The 23,437-nt window shown below is 45.6% G+C and overlaps 1 protein-coding gene across 3 annotated transcripts in view; it reads left to right on the forward strand.

The window, feature by feature from the left end:
- MYO3A (myosin IIIA) overlaps positions 1-23,437 on the forward strand; it is a 312,814-nt gene that overhangs the window by 265,196 nt on the left and 24,181 nt on the right. For all 3 annotated transcript variants that reach the window (XM_077490990.1, XM_077490992.1, XM_077490991.1), the window contains one exon: positions 15,466-15,569. In XM_077490990.1, coding sequence (XP_077347116.1) covers positions 15,466-15,569 — 104 coding nt within the window. The remainder of the gene's footprint in view (positions 1-15,465; positions 15,570-23,437) is intronic.

The following is a 23,437-nucleotide window of genomic DNA, read 5'->3' on the forward strand; positions in this document are numbered from 1 at the left end:
AAAAAAAAAAAAAAGAACCCCATTTGACAATGAACAGAACAAAATCTGATCAGACCTAGATAATAAATAACATATACCCTGTTTCCTTGCAAATAAGCCCTACCCCCCCCCCCCCCAAATAAGCCCTACCCTGTTTCCCTGAAAATAAGCCTTACCCTGAAAATAAGACCTACAAGGACTTTAACTGGGGCTTATTTGGGGGTAGGGCTTATATTGCAGCCATCGCCGACAATCGCGCTAGGTCTTATTTTTGGGGAAACAGGGTAGTAGCTCTGGTAAAATGCTGTTTCTGTGTAACAATTCTATGGTCATCTATAGATAAATGTAGAGCTGTATATACACTAGAAGCCTCCTCCCCACTTTAAGGCTTGATCTTTAATGAAGGTGTTCTCTTACTAAAGAAAGGGCACACTATGGGGACAAAGTTACCGTATATACTCGAGTATAGGCCGACCCGAATATAAGCCGAGGCCCCCAATTTACCCCCAAAAAAACTGGCAAACTTATTGACTCGTGTATAAGCCGAGGGTAAGACATGCCTGTCCATCCCTGTGTGTGTGTCCGTCCATCCCTGTGTGTCCGTCCATCCCTGTGTGTCCGTCCATCCCTGTGTGTCCGTCCATCCCTGTGTGTGTGTGTCTCCATCCATCCATCCATCCCTGTGTGTGTGTGTGTATCCGTGTGTGTGTGTGTGTGTGTGTGTGTGTGTGTGTGTGTGTGTGTGTGTGTGTGTGTGTCCAGCCTACCTGTGTCCTGAGCCTTTGTCCCGAGCCTCCGTCCCGTGCCGAGCCTCCTTGCCTCCGTGCCTCGCCGCCGTGCCTCGCCGCCGTGCCTCGCCGCCGTGCCTTGCCTCCGGTCCCGTCCCGTCCCGTCCCGTGCCGTGCCGTCCTGTGCCTTGCCTCCGTCCCGTGCCCTCTTCGTTCGTCGGCGGCCATTGTAAAATTCAAAAGCTGCGCCGCCGCCTTCGCCTGTGATAGGCGGAACACTGAATTTCCCAGCAGCCTGTGTTCCGCCTATCACAGACGTCGTATCATCCTCGTCCGTAGTACGAGGATGATACGAAGTCCGTGATAGGCGGAACACAGGCTGCTGGGAAATTCAGTGTTCCGCCTATCACAGGCGAAGGGGGAGCCGGAGGCGCGGCTTTTGAATCAGAATGGCCGCTGTCTGTCTGCTCGACACGCTGATCGAGCGGGCAGACAGCGATGACTCGAGTATAAGCCGAGGGGGGCACTTTCAGCCTCAAAAAAGAGGCTGAAAATCTCGGCTTATACTCGAGTATATACGGTAGCTTTTTTCTAGAAAAGAGAACACAAAACTTTTATTACAAACAGTGGGCAATTACACCCAGTGATATACGTGGTCACACATCACAGATTACTTTTCCTAGCAATCCCCTTCACTTCACTATACCTAAATATACAGAATTGTGATACTCAGGAATTATTCTTTTCTGTAACAGATCTTTAGTAACTAAGTTCTTCTTCAACATAATGCTTTCTACAGAGCCTGTACTATATACAGAACTGATGGCTTCACTTATTTGTCTTTCTTTACTGACTTCCTCATAGAGGTGAGACTTTTGGGTTTATTTACTAAAGGCAAGTGGACTGCACTCTGCAAGTGCAGTTGCTCCAGAGCTTAGTAAATGGGGTAAAGGTTTTCTTTGTGAATACTAAATATACCGTTGTATACATACACTCATAAAATAAAATATGATGATGTTAAATTGTGTAGTGCAGCTGCTGTTTTAAACCAATGGGTTAAAAATGTGCTACGTGATCCACTGGAATGAACTCCATGTGAAAGAACTAGCTAATCTATAAAAAAAATATTAACTAATAAAGTGACAAGGGCATAAAAAGTGAAACAAGTGTAAATATAAATAAACTTAAATAAAGTGCATTTCATGTAACGATAATCCACAAAAAAGTCCAAACAATGATATGGGACAGGAAGTGAAGGGAAGTCTACCACGGATGACACAAATAAAACTCATAGGGGGTTATAACCCTCCCTTACTCTATCCAAGATAAAAAAATGTTTTGTCTTTAGTTCTTTTTTATTTGGTATCAGCAAGAGAAGGCTTCTGTTTCAAGTGAGCAGTAGCAGACTGGCAAAACAAATAGCGGGATGACTGTGGAGAGGTTTAGGCAAGGATGCCACTTATTTTGACTTGTTACAATTATAAAAATACACTTATACTTTTTCTTAAAGGGAATTTAAAGCAAAGGTTGTTTTTTTTGTTGTTTTTTTTTGTATAGAGTAGAGAATATTGAAGATCCCTATCACTTTTTTTTGTTTGTGTCCCATAACAGAATTCCCTTCACTTTCTGTACCAGAGACAGAACAGGAAGTAGGGTGATATCCTTTCTTTGGCAATTGTCACCACAACATGTTTACGGACTGGGAGCTTTCCCCTGATCTCCTTTTTTCTTTGGCAATACAAAGATTTTGGGTTCCCCTTCACTTTTAACCTTGTGACAATGGCCACCAAGAAAAATAGAGAGGGTAAATCTCTCCAAATCTTTGTAGAGCTTTTCATTTTTCCACATTATATTAAAACATTACATACAGATTATATTCTGGAAATGATTTTGCCCACTTTCGACACCCAAGACTCCTTGGGGCTCAACCATCCATTGGTTGTGCCCGCGTTTCTGGGCTCCATCAAGGATCTTAAGATGGGCAAATGTCCCGGACCAGATGGGTACATCCCTCGTTTCTATAAAACGTTTGCTCCCCTGTCATCGCCACTCTTGACTAAAGCCTTCAATGGCATAGATGACTCCCACATGCCTTCTTAGGGGCTATTATCCGCAAATGTCTCAATTTTACTGAAGCCAGACAAATATCCATCCCAATGTAGCAGCTATTGGCCAATATCTTTGCTCAACATAGACCTTAAACTGTCTACAAAGGTATTGGCCAATCGCCTATCTCCTCTTCTGCGTTGGTGCAAGGGGTGATTCATAGGGATCAGGTGGGATTTGTTCCGGGTCATGAGGCAAGGGACAATACCACCAAAACAATTCAGCTTATTTCATAAATCCAATGCCAGAATTTGAAAGTCTGTCTCCTATCCTTTGACGCGGAAAAAGGCGTTCGATAGGGTCAATTGGAGATTCCTACCACTCTCCCTAGAGCAACTAGGCCTAGGAAAATATTTTATCTCCAGAGTGATGTCCCTGAATTCTCAACCTTCCACCTCTGTCTTAGTGAATGGCAATTCCTCCGAACCATTTGACATTTCAAATGGCACACGTCAAGGTTGCCCCCTCTCTCCCCTTTTGTTTGTCATTGAACATCTGGCCTGTGCCATTCGTCAAAATGCCTCTATCCCAACACCTTCCTCCCATCACAAGCTGTCCCTCTATGCTGACGATCTCCTGGTCTACATACAACAACCCCACACCTCCTTGCCATCACTTTTTCTCAAATTCGTTTTTGCTCCTTCAGTAATTTCAAACTCAATATATCCAAAACAGAGGCTCTCAGTATCTCCCTACCTGCCTCAATGTTGTCCTCATTACAAATGAAATTCTCTTTTAAATGGCAAATAAAAGGCATATCCTACCTAGGGGTCACTATTCCCTCCAATCTCTCACATTTATTTTCATTGAACTTTGTTCCCCTACTCTCGTGCATATGGAAAGATTTAGAAGAATGGGGAGGTTCCCCTTTGCCACCCAAGTCCTTCTTTGTTTCCTTGCACTCCCTCGCTATCCGGTTCATGTGGAACCATGGGTTACCTAGGGTCAAGTACAAACTACTCACCCCTGCAAGGCTACAGGGTGGGGCGGGTCTCGCAGGCTATGAGCTTTACTATAAAGCTACTCACATGGCGTGCATTCTGGAATGCTTCTCCCGTCCCTTTCTGAAGGCTTCCATCATGGCAGACCAGGATTTGGCCCCCGTTGACCTCCAGACCCTTCTCTGGGGATACAGAAACAACCTTTCCCACATACCTACCTTCTCGTCGCTGACGCTCGCTGCCCTTAGGCTATGGTATAACTGGGGATTATGCTCAATTCTGTCTTCTGATCCTTCTCCCTTGACCTCTTTGTTTGACAACCCATGGCAAGGGAGCAACGATACTGGGGCCGTTCCTACGTTCAGAGTGGCCTCAAGCACATTCTTTTATACAACTGATACGGGGACTTCAGCTACCCCGGTGGGGTCTCGCGATTGGCTTACCACCCTTCACTTATCCACGTTCACAAAAAGCTTATATGCTTCCTCCCAAATACACCGCCTGTATACTGAATATTCCTATACGGTCCCATACAAGCCCTTACACATGATGACATACCACCTTACACCGTGGAGTGGAATGGCAGACCTTGTTTAATTTTACCCACAAATCAACAATATCCTGCTATTCCCAAGAAAAGAACTACAAGATCCTGTCCCGATGGTATAGGGATCCCTCCTCACTACAAAAAATGTTCCCATCAACCTCAGCCTCCTGCTGGCATTGTAGCCCCACTACAGGAACCTATCTACATGTCTGGTGGGAATGCAAAAGGATCCGCCATTTCTGGACTCAGTTATTTGAATGTTACAATAAAATTTATGAAGAAACTTTATCGCCTACCCCAACGATTGCCCTCCACTCGATACTCCCCAGGTCTATAACATCAAAGGAACCGCATCTCCTCGGTTTTTTCAGGTCTTCAGCAAGACAGCTCATCCCATCATATTGGAAGACAACCAACACACCTCTCCTATCACAATGGGTCTCGACCATGAATGATACTATGAGAATGGAGGAGATGTTGGCTTTAGACAATAACACTTTTGATAAATACAAGGTGTTGTGGTCCATTTAGCTTCTCCGCTTCAGTTACCCTCATTAGTATGCTCTCGACCCCGGCAGGGTCATCCTAACATGCAGCTGAACCACAGGGAGAGTTGAGATGACCATACCTTGGTGTCTCACCCTCTGTCCACTATTTATCTCTGTCCCCCTTTCCCTTTTTTACCTTCTTTTAATACTCTATCCGTGCCCTTACTTGGGTTACTTCCCTTGTTTTACCTTTCCCTTTATTTGATTTGGTTCCCCCCTTTTTTCTTTTTTCTCATTATTCCCCCATATAGTTTTATCATGAAAAACAAGGATCTTCGGTCAGGAAGACCCCTCACAACAGATGACAGTTGTCAACCCTTATAATACTTTGTTTGCTAATGGAAGTCAAGCTATGGGCGATAGCCATCGAGCTGACTCATTATCCTTGTCTATTAATGGTTGTCACTAAGTTGGAATTTTTTGCTGTTCTTTGTGATATTTGTGAAACTGACAATAAACACATGTTCAACCCTAAAACCTTATATACACTTAAAGTATACTTCTAGGCAAATATTAAAGACACTAACTAATGTATGTAAACTTGTTGGGGGGTAAAGTATTTTGCCATATATATATATATATATATATATATATTATTTTGTCACAATAAATAGCCAGATACCATACCATGGTTTCTAAAAGGTTATGTGTTACCTCGGATTTACTAATGCTAAAATGATTGTGGTATTACAAAATTTTAAGAATGAAAATGTATAATATAGCTATATTCTTAAATAAAAATACAAAAATGTTCAGAATTGTTCAAATATAATATAATATAAGAAACCATGTGCACAATCCCATATATTTTTTGGTCAATGATATATGAATCCAGATCTGTAGCACCTCTTCACAGTTATTGTCATTGAAAACACCTTTAATATATGGATGTCCCAAATTGTAATCACAGAGATACAATTCACCCATGGCCTCTTGGATGCAAGGAAACATATAGTCTAGCTTCTAAAATGAGTTGGATATCTATCTCTGAAAAACCTAAAGGGGTTGTAAATCTTCATGTTTTTCCTTAGTTATGCACTAAGGTGTAAAAACACTTGCCAGTGACTGGCCCCCCAGTCCCCCGTATTACTTATCTGAGTCCTGGAACTTGACCCGACGGGGATGCGCTGTCTCTCTGGCTGGGGTTCTCAGCTCTTGATTGGATAGATTGAAGCAGTGCAGCCATTGGCTCCTGCTGCTGTCAATTAAATCCAATGATGCGGGCGTCGGGGGATGGGGCCGAGTCATACATTCGGCGGTTATGGATGCTGAATGCTGGACTCGGGAGCGCGCCCTCGAGGTAACCCTCTCAGGAGAGCACTTCTCCTAGGGGGTTATCTGATGCGAGGAGAAGCCGAGAAAGCTGCTGGGGGACCCCAGAAGAGCAGGTTCAGGGCCACTCTGTGCAAAATGAGCTGTACAGTAGAGGTAAGTATTATATGTTTGTTATTTAAAAAAATAAAAATAACCCTTACAACCACTCTAAGGGCTAAAGTCTTTGTGCTGGAGCCACTTGATCAGCCAGATGACTATTATTTTCATAAACAGAGATTATCAATGGTGGCTTAACCACTTGCCGACCGCCTCACGCCGATGTACGTCGGCAGAATGGCACGGGCAGGCATAATCACATACATGTACGTGATTTGCCTCCCGCGGGTCGGGGGCCCGATCGGGCCCCCGCCCGGTGCCTGCGGCGGTCGGTTTTCGTTCGGGAGCGATCCCGGACGAGGGGACGGCCATTCATTCATGGCCACCCCCTCGCGATCGCTCCCGACGAATGAAAATCCCCCGTGACATCACTTCCTCTCCTGTAATGTAAACACAGGAGAGGAAGTGATGTATTCTCTCCTCGTGTCGGTCTTTTTCGTTCCGGCACCGAGGAGAGAGGATCGGTGAGTTGCACCTAACACTACACTAACAGTAGAACACGCCAGGCACACTTTTCACCCCCCTGATCACCCCCCAATCACCCCCCAATCACCCCTGCCCCCCCCAGTCACAGTGACACCAAGTGCATTTTTTTTTTTTTTTTTTTTTTTTTTTGCATTGGTGTCATTTGTGACTGTAATAACTGTTAGGGCAGTTAGGGCTAGCCCCCTTTAGCTCTAGGGTGCCCCCCTAACCCCCCCAATAAAGGTTTAACCCCGTGATCACCCCCCGTCGCCAGTGTCACTAATAAGCGATTTTTTTCTGATCGCTGTATTAGTGTCACAGGTGACGCTAGATAGGCAGGTAAGTATTTGGGTTCGCCGCAGCTTTTTATAGCGTCAGGGACCCCCATATACTACCGCATAGCCCCCTGATTGCCCCCCAGTTAACCCTTTCACCAGTGATCACCATATAACTGTTACAGGTGACGCTGGTTGGTTAGTTATATTTTTTTGTTTCAGGGCACCCGCCATTTATTACCTAATAAAGGTTTAACCCCCTGATCACCCGGCGGGTGATATAAGTTTTTTAGGGTCAGATAAGGCCTGCGTCGCCCCAGCGTCAGGTTAGTGCCAGTACCGCTAACACCCACGCGCAAAGCATACACCTCCCTTAGTAATATAGTATCTGATCAGATATATATTAGCGTTGCCAGCATTTTAGGTTTCCCAAAACGCATTGTTAGCGGGATCAGCCCAGATACCCGCTAGCACCTGCGTTTAGCCCCTCCGCCAAGCCCAGCCCAGCCCACCCAAGTGCAGTATCGATCGATCACTGTCACTTACAAAACACAACACACATAACTGCAGCGTTCGCAGAGTCAGGCTTGATCCCTGCGATCGCTAACAGTTTTTTTTGTAGCGTTTTGAAACAGTCGCTGACAGGCTAGGTGCTTTTTTACCTGTGAGTCTCACTAGTGTACCCCTAAATTTAGAGCCCAAAATGGCAAAGCGAAGGTACACTAGTGATGAGGCCTACACGTTTCTGAGCATGACAGATAGTGAAGAGGACGTCACTCATCTGTCAGATTCAGGCTCAGAATACGATCCTGTAGAGGACAGCGGCTCCATGACAGATAGCTCTGACGACGGAGATGAGGCCGCTGTTAAGAACAGGTGTGCCCAATCCCGTATGTATTCTGTTGTTGAGGTGCAGGAACCGCAGGTCACTCGTATGGAGCAGAGACGTACTAGAGCCGCTCAACCTTCTGGTGAACTGGCAAGCACCAGCGGCCTAGTACACCCTGGACCTACATCCAGCACTGCAGTAACACGTGGTGACGTGGCGAGTCCCATAAGTGCAGTTCAAGCTGGCGAGGTGGCAAGCACAAGTAGTGTCCCGCTGCCACCAAGAAGAAGACAAAGACAGGCCCGTCGTACCCATAGTGCCCTTCCTGCAGAATTCGCCAATCCTATTTGGGTGCCCACCACTTCTGCAGAACCCGTACTTCCCCCATTCACTGGCCAACCTGGCATTAACGTGGAAACAGTTGATTTTACGACACTTGACTTTTACTCACTGTTTTTCACCGAAGATCTCTTTAGATCTATTGTGGACCAAACCAATTTGTACGCTGCTCAACACATCGCCACTATTCCCCAGTCCGCCCTTGCCAGACAATGGAAACCAGTTACGGTTTCCGAATTTAAAATCTTTCTGGGCCTCTCCCTCAACATGGGCATAACCAAAAAGAGTGAGTTGCGGTCATATTGGTCCATTGACCCAATTCACCATATGCGCGTGTTCTCTGCTTCCATGTCCAGGGCACGATACGAGATGATTTTGCGGTTCATGCACTTCAGCGACAATGAACTCTGTCGTCCTCGTGGAGACCCTGAGTATGATCGGCTCTACAAAATTCGGCCCCTCATAAACCACTTCAACCAACGTTTTGCAGCCTTGTTTACTCCCGATCAAGTTGTCTGCGTTGATGAGTCCCTGATTAAATTTTCTGGTCGCTTGTCCTTCAAACAATACGTCCCCAACAAGCGTTCCAGATACGGGGTCAAGATGTATAAGCTCTGTGACAGGGCCACAGGCTATACACGTAGTTTCATGGTTTATGAGGGAAGAGATAGTCACGTAGAGCCGGAGAACTGCCCTGATTACATAGGAAGCGCTGGCAAGATAGTGTGGGACTTGGTGTCACCCTTATTCGGAAAGGGGTACCACTTGTACGTGGACAATTATTACACAAGCGTGCCACTCTTTAGTCACTTGTTTGATCAGCAGATTGGAGCATGTGGCACCGTGCGACCTAATCGCCGGGGCTTTCCCCAGCGGCTTGTAGAGTCCCGTCTTAGGCTGGGGGAGAGAGCCTGCTTGCGCAGTAATAATTTGCTCGCTATGAAGTGGAGGGATAATAAGAATGTTTTCGTTCTTACCTCCCTTCATGCAGACACGACGGTCCAAATTTCTACGGCGACTGGTGTTGTGGAGAAACCCCTCTGTGTCCACAAATATAACCTTAACATGGGAGGGGTGGACCTCAATGACCAGTTGTTGGCGCCGTATCTAGTTGCCCGTAAGGCCAGACGCTGGTACAAAAAAGTGTCTGTTTATTTATTCCAATTGGCTATACTGAATGCTTATGTACTACACAAAGCTTCAGGACGGACTGGATCCTTCCTCAAATTCCAGGAGGATATCGTCAGAGCCCTTCTGTATCCAGGCGGTGCTCCACCTCACCTTCCCCTACCAGATGCAGTAAGCCGGCTGCATGAGAGGCATTATTCTTATGTCCTCCCGAGTACCCCTACCCAACGAGCCCCCCAAAAAAGATGTCGTGTCTGTAGCAAGCGCGGATTTAGGCGTGACACCCGTTCTTATTGTCCCCGCTGTCCTGGCAATCCTGGTCTTTGTCAGGGTGAGTGTTTTGAACGCTACCATGAACTAGTTGAGTATTAGCGCAGGGTACAGCATTGCACAAGCTAGGCACACGTTCACAGGGTCTCCCAAGATGCCATCACATTTTGAGAGACCCAAACCGCTGGAACCGTTACAACAGAAAAAGTGTTAAAGTTACAAAAAAAAGTGTTAAAAAAAAAAAAAAAAAAAAAAGTAAAAAAACCAAAAAAACCAAAAAAAATATAAAATAAAAAAACCAAAAATAGTTGTCGTTTTATTGTTCTCTCTCGCTCTCTATTCTCTCTCTATTGTTCTGCTCCTTTGTACTGTATTCTATTCTGCAATGTTTTATTGTTAACCATTTTTTGTTTTCAGGTACGCCATTCAGCTGTAGCGTGGATTTATTTATCTTGACAGCAACAGCGTTTGCTCCCACGATATGTAAAGCCACGACTCCAGCGCTGTCGGAGGTGATTTCACCACCACAGTTAAAAAAGAGCATATATGCCGAAGCATGGGGGCATAAGGGGTGGAGGATCGATTTTGCTCCTAATGCCGCGTACATACAGTCAAAATTCCGACGGAGGGCTTGCCCGTGGAAAAGTTTGAATGTATGTACGCGGCATAACTTTTTTGCGGGAGGATGCCCCCATGCTTCGGCATATATATATTTTAGGCACAGATTGTGTTAAATGTGTTATTTTTTGCGATTTTTTTTGTATTTGCTTTGCAGGTATGGTAAGTCCTACTGTTATACTGTAATGTTACTTTGTTTTATTGTTAACCATCATTTGCTTAGCAGGTACGCCATTCTGCTGCAGAGCGGATTTATTTATCTTGACAGCAACAGCGTTTGCTCCCACGATACATAAAGCCGCGACTCCAGCACTGTCGGGGGTGATTTCACCACCACAGTTAAAAAAGAGCATATATGCCGAAGCATGGGGGCATACGGGGTGGAGGAACGATCTGCTCCTACCTTTTGCGGGAGGATGCCCCCATGCTTCGGCATATATAAATGGTGCATGTATGCCCACCATTAGAAAGTGGGTGGATGAAGGGTGGTATCTAATGGTGGGCATGCCCACCGATCAATATTTTTTTTTCGTTCAGCCCACAGGCTGCATGAAAAAAAAAATACAATATATGCCCAACCAGTTCCAGCAACATACTGGTATGTTGCGGGACTTTGAGTGCTTATACCAGAATGATGCCTGCAGGTTTAGGTATCATCTTGGTATCATTCTTTTCAGCCAGCGGTCGGCTTTTATGTAAAAGCAATCCTAGTGGCTAATTAGCCTCTAGACTACTTTTACAAGCAGTGGGAGGGAATGTCCCCCCCCCGCACCATCTTCCATGGTTTTCTCAGGCTCTCCTGTCCCAACAGGGAACCTGAGAATGCAGCCGGTGGTTCCGCCAGCTGACCATAGAGCTGATCAGAGACCAGAATGGCTCCAATCATCTCTATGGCCTAAGACACCGGAAGCTACGAGCATTTCATGACTTAGATTTTGCGGGATGTAAACAGCGCCATTGGGAAATTGGGAAAGCATTTTATCACACCGATCTTGGTGTGGTCAGATGCTTTGAGGACAGAGGAGAGATCTAGGGTCTGATAGACCCTAATTTTTTTAAAAAAGAGTACCTGTCACTACCTATTGCAATCATAGGGGATATTTATATTCCCTGAGATAACAATAAAAATCATAAAAAAATATATATAAATGAAAGGAACAGTTTAAAAAAAAAATAAAAAAGCAAAATAAATAATAAAAAAAAAAAAAAAAAAAAAACCACCCCTGTCCCCCCCTGCTAAGGCGCAACGCGGAACACAAGCGTTGGTCTGGTGGCATATGTAAACAGCAATTGCACCATGCATGTGAGGTATCACCGCGAAGGTCAGATCGAGGGTACTAATTTTAGCAGTAGACCTCCTCCGTAAATCTAAAGTGGTCACCTGTAAAGGCATTTAAAGGCTTTTAAAAATGTACGTAGTTTGTCGCCGCTGCACGTTTCTGCGCAATTTTAAAGCATGTCGTGTTTGGTATCCATGTACTCGGCCTAAGATCATATTTTTTATTTCATCAAACATTTGGGCAATATAGTGATTTTTAGTGCATTAAAATAAAAAAAAGTGTGTTTTTTCCCCAAAAAATGCGTTTGAAAAATCGCCGCGCAAATACCGTGTGAAAAAAAAATATGAAACACCCACCATTTTAATCGGTAGGGCTTTTGCTTTAAAAAAACACTACATGTTTGGGGGTTCAAAGTAATTTTCTTGCAAAAAAAAATATTTTTTCATGTAAACAAAAAGTGTCAGAAAGGGCTTTTTCTTCAAGTGGTTAGAAGAGTGGGTGATGTGTGACATAAGCTTCTAAATGTTGTGCATAAAATGCCAGGACAGTTCAAAACCCCCCCAAATGACCCCATTTTAGAAAGTAGACACCCCAAGCTATTTGCTGAGAGGCAGGTCGAGTCCATGGAATATTTTATATTTTGACAAAAGTTGTGGAAAAAATACATTATTATTATTATTTTTTTTTTTTTTGCACAAAGTTGTCATTAAATGATATATTGCTCAAACATGCCATGGTTATATGTAAAATTACACCCCAAAATACATTCTGTTGCTTCTCCTGAGTACGGGGATACCACAAGTGTGAGACCTTTTGGGAGCCTAACCGCGTACGGTACCCCAAAATCCAAGCACCACCTTCAGGATTTCTAAGGGTGTAAATTTTAGATTTCATTCCTCACTGCCTATCACAGTTTCGGAGGCCATGGAATGCCCAGATAGCACAAAATCCCCCCAAGTGACCCCATTTTGGAAAGGAGACACCCCAAGCTATTTGCCGAGAGGTATGGTTAGTATTTTGCAGACCTTCATTTTTGTCACAAAGTTTTGAAAATTGAAAAAAAGAAAAAAAATATACATTATTTTTTTTTTTCTTCATTTTCAAAAACAAATGAGAGCTGCAAAATACTCACCATGCCTCTCGGCAAATAGCTTGGGGTGTCTACTTTCCAAAATGGGGTCATTTTGGGGGGTTTTGTGCTATTTTGGCATTTTATGGCCTTCAAAACTGTGATAGGTAGTGAGGTGTAAAATCCAAAATTTACACCCTTAGAAATCCTGAAGGCGGTTCTTGGTTTTCGGGGCCCCGTACGCGACTAGGCTCTCAAAAAGTCCCACACATGTGGTATCCCCGTACTCAGGAGAAGCAGCAGAATTTATTTTGGGGTGTCATTTCACATATGTCCCTGGCATGTGTGAGCAATATATCATTTAGTGACAACTTTGTGAAAAAAAAAAAAAAAAAAAAAAAGTTTGTAAATTTCCCGCAACTTGCGGCAAAATATAAAATATTCCATGGACTCAACATGCCTCTCAGCAAATAGCTTGGGGTGTCTACTTTCTAAAATGGGGTCATTTGTGGGGGTTTTGTGCCATCTTGGCATTTTATGGCCTTCAAAACTGTAATAGGTAGTGAGGCATGAAATCAAAGATTTACGCCCTTAGAAAGCCTGAAGGCGGTTCTTGGCTTTCGGGGCCCCGTACGCACCTAGGCTCCCAAAAAATCCCACACATGTGGTATCCCCGTACTCAGGAGAAGCAGCAGAATTTATTTTGGGGTGTCATTTTACATATGCCCATGGCATGCATGAGCAATATATCATTTAGTGACAACTTTGTGAAAAAAAAAATAAAAAAAAAAAGTTTGTAAATTTCCCGCAACTTGCGGCAAAATATAAAATATTCCATGGACTCAACATGCCTCTCAGCAAATAGCTTGGGGTGTCTACTTTCTAAAATGGGGTCATTTGTGGGTGTTTTGTGCCATCTTGGCATTTTATGGCCTTCAAAACTGTAATAGGTAGTGAGGCGTGAAATCAAAGATTTACGCCCTTAGAAAGCCTGAAGGCGGTTCTTGGCTTTTGGGGCCCCGTACGCAGCTAGGCTCCCAAAAAGTCCCACATATGTGGTATCCCCGTACTCAGGAGAAGCAGCAGAATTTATTTTGGGGTGTCATTTCACATATGCCCATGGCATGCGTGAGCAATATATCATTTAGTGACAACTTTGTGAAAAAAAAAAAAAAAATAAAAAAAGTTTGTAATTTTCCCGCAACTTGCGGCAAAATATAAAATATTCCATGGACTCAACATGCCTCTCAGCAAATAGCTTGGGGTGTCTACTTTCTAAAATGGGGTCATTTGTGGGGGTTTTGTGCCATCTTGGCATTTTATGGCCTTCAAAACTGTAATAGGTAGTGAGGCGTGAAATTAAAAATTTACGGCCTTAGAAAGCCTGAAGGCGGTGCTTGGTTTTCGGGGCCCCGTACGCGGCTAGGCTCCCAAAAAATCCCACACATGTGGTATCCCCGTACTCAGGAGAAGCAGCAGAATTTATTTTGGGGTGTAATTTCACATATGCCCATAGCATGTGTAAGCAATATATCATTTAGTGACAACTTTGTGAAAAATTTATAAAGTTTGTCATTTTCCCGCAACTTGTGGCAAAATATAAAATATTCCATGGACTCAACATGCCTCTCAGCAAATAGCTTGGGGTGTCTACTTTCTAAAATGGGGTCATTTGTGGGGGTTTTGTGCCATCTTGGCATTTTATGGCCTTCAAAACTGTGATAGGTAGTGAGGAGTAAAATGACATATGTATGCCCTTAGAAATCCTGAAGGCGGTGCTTGGCTTTCGGGGCCCCGTACGCGGCTAGGCTTCCAAAAAGTCGACCACATGTGGTATCCCCGTACTCAGGAGAAGCAGCAGAATGTATTTTGGGGTACAATTCCACATATAACCATGGCATGTGTGAGCAATATATCATTTAGTGACAACTTTGTGTAAAAAAAAAAAAAAATTTTTTTTTTTGTCATTATTCAATCGCTTGCGGCAAAAAAATAAAATATTCAATGGGCTCAACATGCCTCTTATCAATTTCCTTAGGGTGTCTACTTTCCAAAATGGGGTCATTTGGGGGGGTTTTGTACTGCCCTGCCATTTTAGCACCTCAAGAAATGAGATAGGCAGTCATAAAATAAAAGCTGCGTAAATTCCAGAAAATGTACCTTAGTTTGTAGATGTGACAACTTTTGCGCAAACCAATAAATATACAATTATTGACTTTTTTTTTACCAAAGACATGTGGCTGAATACATTTTGGCCTAAATGTATGACTAAAATTGAGTTTATTGGATTTTTCTAATAACAAAAAGTAGAAAATATCATTTTTTTTCAAAATTTGCGGTCTTTTTACGTTTATATCGCAAAAAATAAAAATCGCAGAGTCAGTCAAATACCTTTAAAAGAAAGCTCTATTTGTGGGAAGAAAAGGACGCAAATTTCGTTTGGGTACAACATTGCATGACCGCGCAATTACCAGTTAAAGCAGCGCAGTGCCAAAGTGTAAAAAGACCTCTGGTCATTTACCAGCAAAATGGTCCGGTCTGAAAGTGGTTAACTGAGTACAGGTAATCTTTACCTGCTGGATTTTAAGGGGATGATTTACTAAAACCAGATGCAAAATCTGGTGCAACTGTACATGGTAGCCAATTAGCTTCTAACTTCAGCTTGTTCAATTAAGCTTTGACAAAAAAATCTGGAAGCACCAGATTTTACACACTCCAGTTTTAGTTAATGAACCCCAGTATGCATTTTATCTTGTGGTGTCCCTGCAAAAATGTCAACAAATTAGACACCTTGTAATATTTATAGTGTTATTTTTCTTGGATATAGATGTTTCTGCAAATTGTATGGATATTGCTATAGCTATTTCTGCAAGTAATCTATTGTATAATGTGTATATGTTTATCTTAATTAGAAAGGTCACACTTAGATGATGTCAAGCCACAAAGAACTCAGCGGAGACAGAAACCAAAGACACTAAACAGCCCTGATGACTCCACCTACTACAGTATGCTGCATGTGAGTTGATATGAAGTGTTCTTCTAAAGGAAACTCCAGTTTTGTTGATGAAAAAAATAAATCTCTAGGCCAACCAAAGACATTGCAAAGATTTTAGCAAGCCTTATCTTGCCGGTGTTGATGTAGTTCTTGCTAGCAACTAACTGCTAAGTAGTAGGATCTGCTTTTCCTATAGGCACATGCTCAATCTCAGTGCTGTAGCAATAAAAACAGCAGTCCAAGCATCCTGTTAGATTCCCAAGATGGGTTTTGCTCTCTTGCTGACCCGGAAAGCTGCAGAAGGAACAGCCATAGAGAGACATCTCTGTCTGGTTGGCAAAGGGAGCCACGCCATAGGAAATGATAACAGGTCTCTTAAAACCCATGGCATGCCTTTAATCCCCTTGGTGCCCAACTTGTGCCCAGAAGGCTGCCTGTAGTTATTTGGTACTTATTGTTGTTCCCTTGGGCCCTAGCAGCCAATTGTCTGTGAATTCCTCATCTAAGTGCTTATTCTGGGCTAGGGAAAAATATATATTGGGCTGTTTCTGCTAGTTAAACTGTATGGTTAATTTCTTTCACACTTATACTTTAATTGTTCATTCCCCCTGATCATTTTTAATGGATCATACCAAGAGGAATATCAAATGTTCTGCCAGTAATGTATAAGGAGACTATATGAAAAAAAATTGGGAGCACTGTGATTTGAGTTATGTTTAGCAGTCTCATGTAACTTGTTTCCAGCCTTTGACTGTCTCCATCCAACCATGACTGTATCATGTCTGAAGTCTCCAACCTTCTCTCTCCAGTCTAAGTGTTTCCGTAGCATTACATACAGTAAATATTATCTGTAGCCCTTTGGTGATTTAAGGTGCTACACTGTTTGCCCCCTATATAAGGCAAGTTATAAAACCATTGCCCGGACCAATCCTAAACCTGATTTAGTCACATACACATCCTGAAGTCATATTTTGAGAGTCACTGCACAGCCAATGCCATGTAAAGGGCATATCTGATATATTTATTTGTGTATTCGTTTTCTTATGACTGTATGAGTTGTCTAGTCATTCTTTAATAAAGTGCATTTCTGCCAATCAAGTCCAATAAACCTGATGCTTTTAGAATGGTATTTTCAATTACAGGTAAGATAAATGTACTTCCATTTCTAACAAGCTGGAATACTCTAGACAGCTGTCAATTTTTTAAATGACCAAGTATGCATATGGGCCTGAGTGGACTGGCTTTGATGGGCAAATGCAATGTTCTATTGACATCAGTTTGAAATGCTTCTGAGATCATTCTGAATTCACTGCAGGTGCTGTTGACCTGCTTTGGGTGCTTTTGAATTACCAGAGACCTGTATGGGGTGAAAACTGTACTGCCACTTTTGTAGTGAAATTGGAGAAAACTCCACTATCATTTTGGAATGTGTTCTTTTCACACAGCATACCTAAAAAATGTTTAAGAAACATTTTTACCATTTAGATGTTTCTGAAGAGAAGTTATCATGGCTGATTACAAGCATTTCTTAGCAATGTCATCATGATCTGTCCCAATAACTGGGCTTGGGGACTGGCTGAATCTAGTTCTCATTAACATACAATGGAGAACTCCAATACTGAAACCTTTAACCTTTTGTTAAGAAAGACAGTGTTCAAATATAGTACAGTTGATGAGATATCTGCCCCCAGACAAAGTTACTTATGGTACACACAGCTTTACAGTCCCCCTCATAACAAAGAGAGCTGAGAAGACTTTTTCCTTGTTAGAAGTTCCAGAAAAAAACATCTAAAAAGTTAACTTGCAATGTTTAATTTTTAGGTTAAATGACCAAATATACATATGTGAATGGGGACATGTAACAAACATAAAGAATTTATCATCCCAATTTGGTTTAAACAGTGGAAATACCCTTTAACCAAACAAAAGCCAGTCAAACCTTCTCTTTCTGCATTACCATAAACCCCACAACCCTGCATGACTGTTGTATACCAGATATGAATCATTCCAACCCCCAACTTACCCCTCTTTTTTACCCATTAACTTGAGACAGCACCGAGTTGGAGTAACAAAGGCCGTAGCGGCCTACTTTATTTAAATAACAAATAACAAATAATATCCAATAAAATTCTGTAAGAATATAAAAACTTCTGTTATAAATACTATCTGGCATTGGTCTGTGCAGGCACTTTTTGTAAACCTCAAAAACAAATAACCAACTGGCACTGCGGTCCCTCTCCAAGTGTAATATTAGGCCTCAAGCCGACAAGCAGGCTCAGAGACAAACACTGTCCGCAGTGCCCCATAACACTTTCCGTCTAACCTTAGTTGTCCGGAAACCACCATCAGGAGCCATCCAGCTATAGTTCCTGAACTTTTCTTTTGCCATATCTCTTTCCCCTGCACAGACCAACACCCGCCACAGCATGACGGAGTAACCTACTTATTCCCGAATGCCCCGCCACACCCGGAGCGCTCTTTCTATGCCCTCCTGCAGGCCCAGAGTCCATAGGTCAATGCCCACATCATTCAGGTGTACTCCATCAGCTCGCAGGTACCGCCAGGTCTCAAACTCGAGCTCCAAATGGCAGATGGCCAGACCTCTGTTCCTAACCATAAAGTTGCTCACCGCTCTGTTCACCTTCTTCCTTGCTCTATTAACTCCCTCCACGGACCTGGCAAACCGCCATGTCGTGCGGGCCACCATGTCCGACCAGACAATGACCGTTTAAGGAAAATCAGTCATCAACCGCCGCACATCCACTTTAATGTCCCTAGTAAGGTCAATCATGGATCGCGACCCTAGGTGATTACCCCCGGCATGAATGACTAAAACATCTGGGGGCCTATCCCTGAGCGCAAAACGGTGAACCTCCGAAACCAACCTCCCCCATAACATACCAGGAAAGCCGAACCATTTGACGCAGATCTCCCGCCGTGCAAATCCCAGCTGTCTGCCCCCCCTCCTGGCATCACCCCTCCGTGCCCCCCAGCAAACATAGGAATGGCCCATTATCCAGACACAAACCCTTCGCTGAATCTGAAAATAGAGGAAAACAGAGAAACCATGCATTACAAACCACTCCAACTCCCAAACCATTTAGCCTTAAACCCCTTACGATCCCCAAACACAAAACACACCAACCATACCCCGCCCCAGTGCAGCGCCATGCAACCATTAAGTAAGGACAATCCCCCTACAGTTTCCCAGCCATGAGTGTTTTTTTAATTTTTTTTTTTTTTTTTTGTTTGTTGTATTATTTTTTTTTGCATAATTATGCACCCTGCGGTGTGTACCCGCACCGCAACCATCCACCAAACTCCCCGAGACCACCCCGCCGGCCCTGACAACTTAACCCAACCCAAAAGTTTACCATACGCCCACACAAACAGCACCCGGTAGCAGAGAACGAAACTCCCAACTATCGCCTCCAATGCCCGAAAACAAACACCAACTGAAAACAAAGCTCAGAACGAGAAAAACCACCCCCCAATTCCCCCTTATCACATCCCATTTATATTTTGTATTTTAGTTTTTTATGTTTATTTTTTCATTTTTGTTCCCTTTTTTTTTTTTTTTTGCATTTTGATTTACGACATACCTTCGTCACTCCCACATACCACCCCCAAGGAAGGGGAAATTTTCCCCGGTCAGCATACCTGCAGCCACCAACCCTAAAAACCGTTCAACTCCCCCCCAGAGGCTCACCCACAGCTATCTCCCACAACCCTGCCGGACACGGCGCGCCATGCAGATCTGCAGCTGGCGCCAACTCCCGAAATCTCTCCCACTGGAACCGTGAAAGAGCATCCGCCACCACATTCTCCACGCCCGGGAGGTGCACTGCATGAAGGAAAATATTCATTTGGAGACAACGCAACACCAAATGTCGCAACAACCGCACAACCGGTGGTGACGATGCTGAGTTCCTGTTGAGAGCCTGCACCACCCCCATGTTGTCTACGTGAAAACGTACCTTCAGGTCCTTAAACATTGCACCCCACAGCTCCACCGCCAGAACCACCGGGAACAGTTCCAGTAAAACCAAATTTTTGATGTATCCCGCAGACACCCAAGACGGAGGCCACTGGCCAGCACTCCAGCGTCCCTGAAAAAAGGCACCAAAACCCGAAGCACCTGCAGCATCTGTGAAAAGCTCCAGGTCAAAATTGCTGACCGGACCTGACATCCACATTGCTCTACCATTGAAAGACTCTAGGAAGGTATTCCACACCTTCAAGTCTTCCTTGTGCGACCGCACCAAACGCACAAAAAGCGTAGGAGACCGAACACCCGCAGTACTAGCCGCCAACCTACGGCTAAAAACTCGCCCCATCGGCAGAATACGGCAAGCAAAATTGAGCTTGCCCAGCACAGATTGCAAAACCCGCAACTGAACTTTTTTCGCACCCAACAACTCAGCGATCTCCCTTCGCAAGTCCACCAGCTTACCTTCCGGCAACCGGCATTCCATGGCCTCGGAATCAAGGACAATGCCCAAGAACGTGATGACCGAGCGAGGTCCCTCCGTCTTGTCCGGTGCCAGCGGAATGCCAAACCTGCCCGCCACATGTTGTAATGTTGCCAACAAAATCGCGCATAGCTTAGAACCCGCCGGCCCTATACACAAAAAATCGTCCAGGTAGTGAATGATTGAATTCACCCCGGACACATCCCGCACCACCCATTCCACAAAGGAACTGAATTGTTCGAACAACGCGCACGAAATCGAACAACCCATTGGCAAGCATTGGTCAACGTAGAAACCGTCAGCCCAATGGCACCCCAACAAACGGAAACTGTCTGGATGAACCGGCAATAACCGAAAGGCCGATTCCACATCCGCCTTGGCCATCAGCGCCCCCTTTCCGTACTTTCGCACCCAGCGCAACGCCGCATTAAACGACGTATATGACACAGAGCACGCCTCCTGGTCGATCACATCGTTAACCGACCCGCCCTTAGGAAAGGATAGGTGATGTATGAGCCTAAACTTATTAGGCTCTTTCTTGGGCACCACACCCAGCGGAGACACCACCAAGTCTGGCCAAGGAGGGGTTGAAAAGGGGCCACTCATCCTACCCAAGGCAACTTCCTTCCGATGTTGCAGCGCCGACTTTAGATTGGGTGCCAACGGGGGAACTACTGCCAGTGAACATGGAATCCAAAAACCTTGCGCAAAACCCAATTCCAAAATCTGAGCCGCCGCCCTATCGGGATACCTACCGAGAAATGGCCGCATCCTTTCCACCATCACCGGGGTCCTCCCTCTTGTTGTGAGCTTCTCCAGGGCGGCCTTTTCCTTGTTTAAAGCATCTGGACGCCAGGTGTGATCCGTCGCATCCGGAACACTCGTGTTTGAACCTGCAGCCGCTCCCAAACTTACACACCCCTGAATTGTATTGCCAACACACCCCTTTTTTATTTCCGGCCGACTGTCCTGGGGACGAAGGTCCGCCGCCCCCCCCCCTGAAAAAACTGCCCCCGGGGCCCTCGCCGTCGTCATCAATCACATCCACAAGCTGATGTCCTTGTGGTCCCACCGAAGCGCCGGTCGCACGGCTCGCCGCTGCCTGAACTGTTCGTCATAACGAAGCCAAGCCGTTCCACCATAGACCCGGTAGGCCTCCCCTATGGCATCCTGATAACAGAAAAGCGCCGAACAATGTTCGGGGTGCTTTTCGCCTATGACGCTCGCCATGATAGCGAACGCCTGTAGCCAATTGGAAAACGTTCGCGGTATCAACCTATACCTACGCTTTTCTTCATCCTCCTTCTTGGAGTCGTCCGGCTTCACCCTATCCAGGTTGAACTTCTCCAGCGGCAGAAGGGAGAATATCTCCACATACTCACCCTTCCACAACTTCTCCCGCACCTCCTGTTTCAGATGAGCCCCTAACGGCCCCTCAAAACAAATGTAGACCTGACAACTGGCCGCGTCCGCCAACCTCGTAATGTCCTGCCGACTGGGTTTGTCGGCCGCAATCGCAACCTTCTCTCCAACCGGGGGCGCCGTCGCCGCCCCCCACCACCCCAGTCGCCGCGCTCCCACCAGGCAAAGGTTCTGCAACCGGCGGGGCCACCGTAGCGCCTGTCCCGACTGCCCCCACGGACTCCGGAACCCACGCAGCCACCGGCCCAGCCACAGCCCTCGCACCCTGCTCAAACCTTGTTACCAAATCCTTAATCCCCGCCAAAAACCCCAGCAAACCCGCAGAGTCACCCCCAAGCCCCGCTGTACCATCACCCCCAGCCTCCCCACACACACGTCCCCCACCCCCTGTAGCACCCGAATCACACGCAACAGATACATGTATAGGGGACTTACCAGGCTGCACAGGTGACGCCCCATCAGCCGAATGTCTGTTCTCCAGCACCGATCTCCTCCTGGAAGCGGGGGCCGGCTCGTCCACCCCCGCCGATTCATCCTCGTCCCGCAGCTCCAACTCCTCATCCTCCGAAGACGACAGCCCTCCAGGTAGCTCGGACCTGGATGCCGCTGCAGCCGCGGTCATGCGACTCTTCCTGCGCGCTGCGTGCCCCCCCACTGACTTGTGGACAGCTTTGCCAGATCTGGCGCATGATGCCTCGGACCTGGCTGCCTCCGCTCTGGTCTCTGCTGGTCCCATCCGTCCTCTGGCCATCTGTGGAGCATCCCCTGCCGCTGCAGCAACAAGCCCAGGGACCCCAGCTCTCTTCCTGCTGACACCCTCCACCATCGCTCTGGAATCCGTCCGGGGGGCGGGGCCCGCGCTCTGCGACTCACCCCTCCTTCTGTGGATGGCCGCCATTGCCTCTGCACCTCGCCTCCCCCGCGTGGCCACCCCAGCCATCCTGAGATCAGTGATAGGGGAGCCGTTGAAGTCCGCTGCTTGCCGCTTGGCCGGGGGCGCTGTTGCCCGCGCCGCAGAACCGCCGCCCGCCACCCGCCCTGCCCCCCCTCACGGGCCGGAGAAAAACGTTCGGGCGGCCGCGAGCGGCGTGTCCTAGTGCCGCTCCTCACCTCCCCGCCGAGCTCCTCTGCAGGCATCCGCAATAAACCCTCTAAGGTGTCCTGCAGCCATCCATCCCCCCGCTCCGCCGCCTGTTTCCTCAGCCGCGCCATGAGCAGCTCCACTGATGCCATGCTGGATGAACTTTTTACCCTGACCTTCTGTTAAACTCCTATGATGCACCGGGAGTATAAATTAGCTCTGCCCCAGCCCGTCCCCCTCGGCACCTAAGCCCCTCCTCTTGCTTTTCCATTCTTCCACTGTTAACCCAGTCATGCCCGCCCTGCGCCTATTCTTTTTGTCTTTTGCTGCGGGCTCACTTGACAATAAGTGTGAAGGTGAACAAATCCTTTAAGGGCCTTTTCATAATTTCCTAATCTATTGATGTGTTTTACTCTATTTGCAATAACATTCATTTTCATTTTCAATGGATGGCCAATACATCACAACAGAGTATAAAACATCCCAGTGCCATGTTTGTAATGCCGCACACCATAACAGATGACATGTGTTCTGTGGAGCGCTGCAGGACGAGTGCAGTGTCAGCAAATGCACTTGTGTGTTGGAGTGCCATTCTAAGTAAATGATGTAGTAAGTTCCCCCAAAGGAGCCATGGAAAGATCTAGATCCTCTAACCTGTCCTCTGGCTACCTGCTTTGTATCTGGATCCTACAGCCTACCAACAAACCTCTGACAGTAATCAGTTCCAGTAACTTGTTTAGGAGTGTAGGATACCCAAAATGTGAATAGGAATAGATAGCTGAAACAGCGTGAAAGTGTGAAGCCAGCCTAGAGACATCTGGAACTATGTACCATTCTAAAAATCCACTAAAAATCCACTTCATAAATAATATACAAAACAGTGGCTTTGTTCTCAACAATTTGATTTTATTCTT

This window comes from Lithobates pipiens, unplaced genomic scaffold, assembly GCF_037356315.1.
Source record: "Lithobates pipiens isolate NorthernLeopardFrog02 unplaced genomic scaffold, aLitPip1_a1.2 Scaffold_19, whole genome shotgun sequence".
NCBI lineage: Eukaryota > Metazoa > Chordata > Amphibia > Anura > Ranidae > Lithobates > Lithobates pipiens.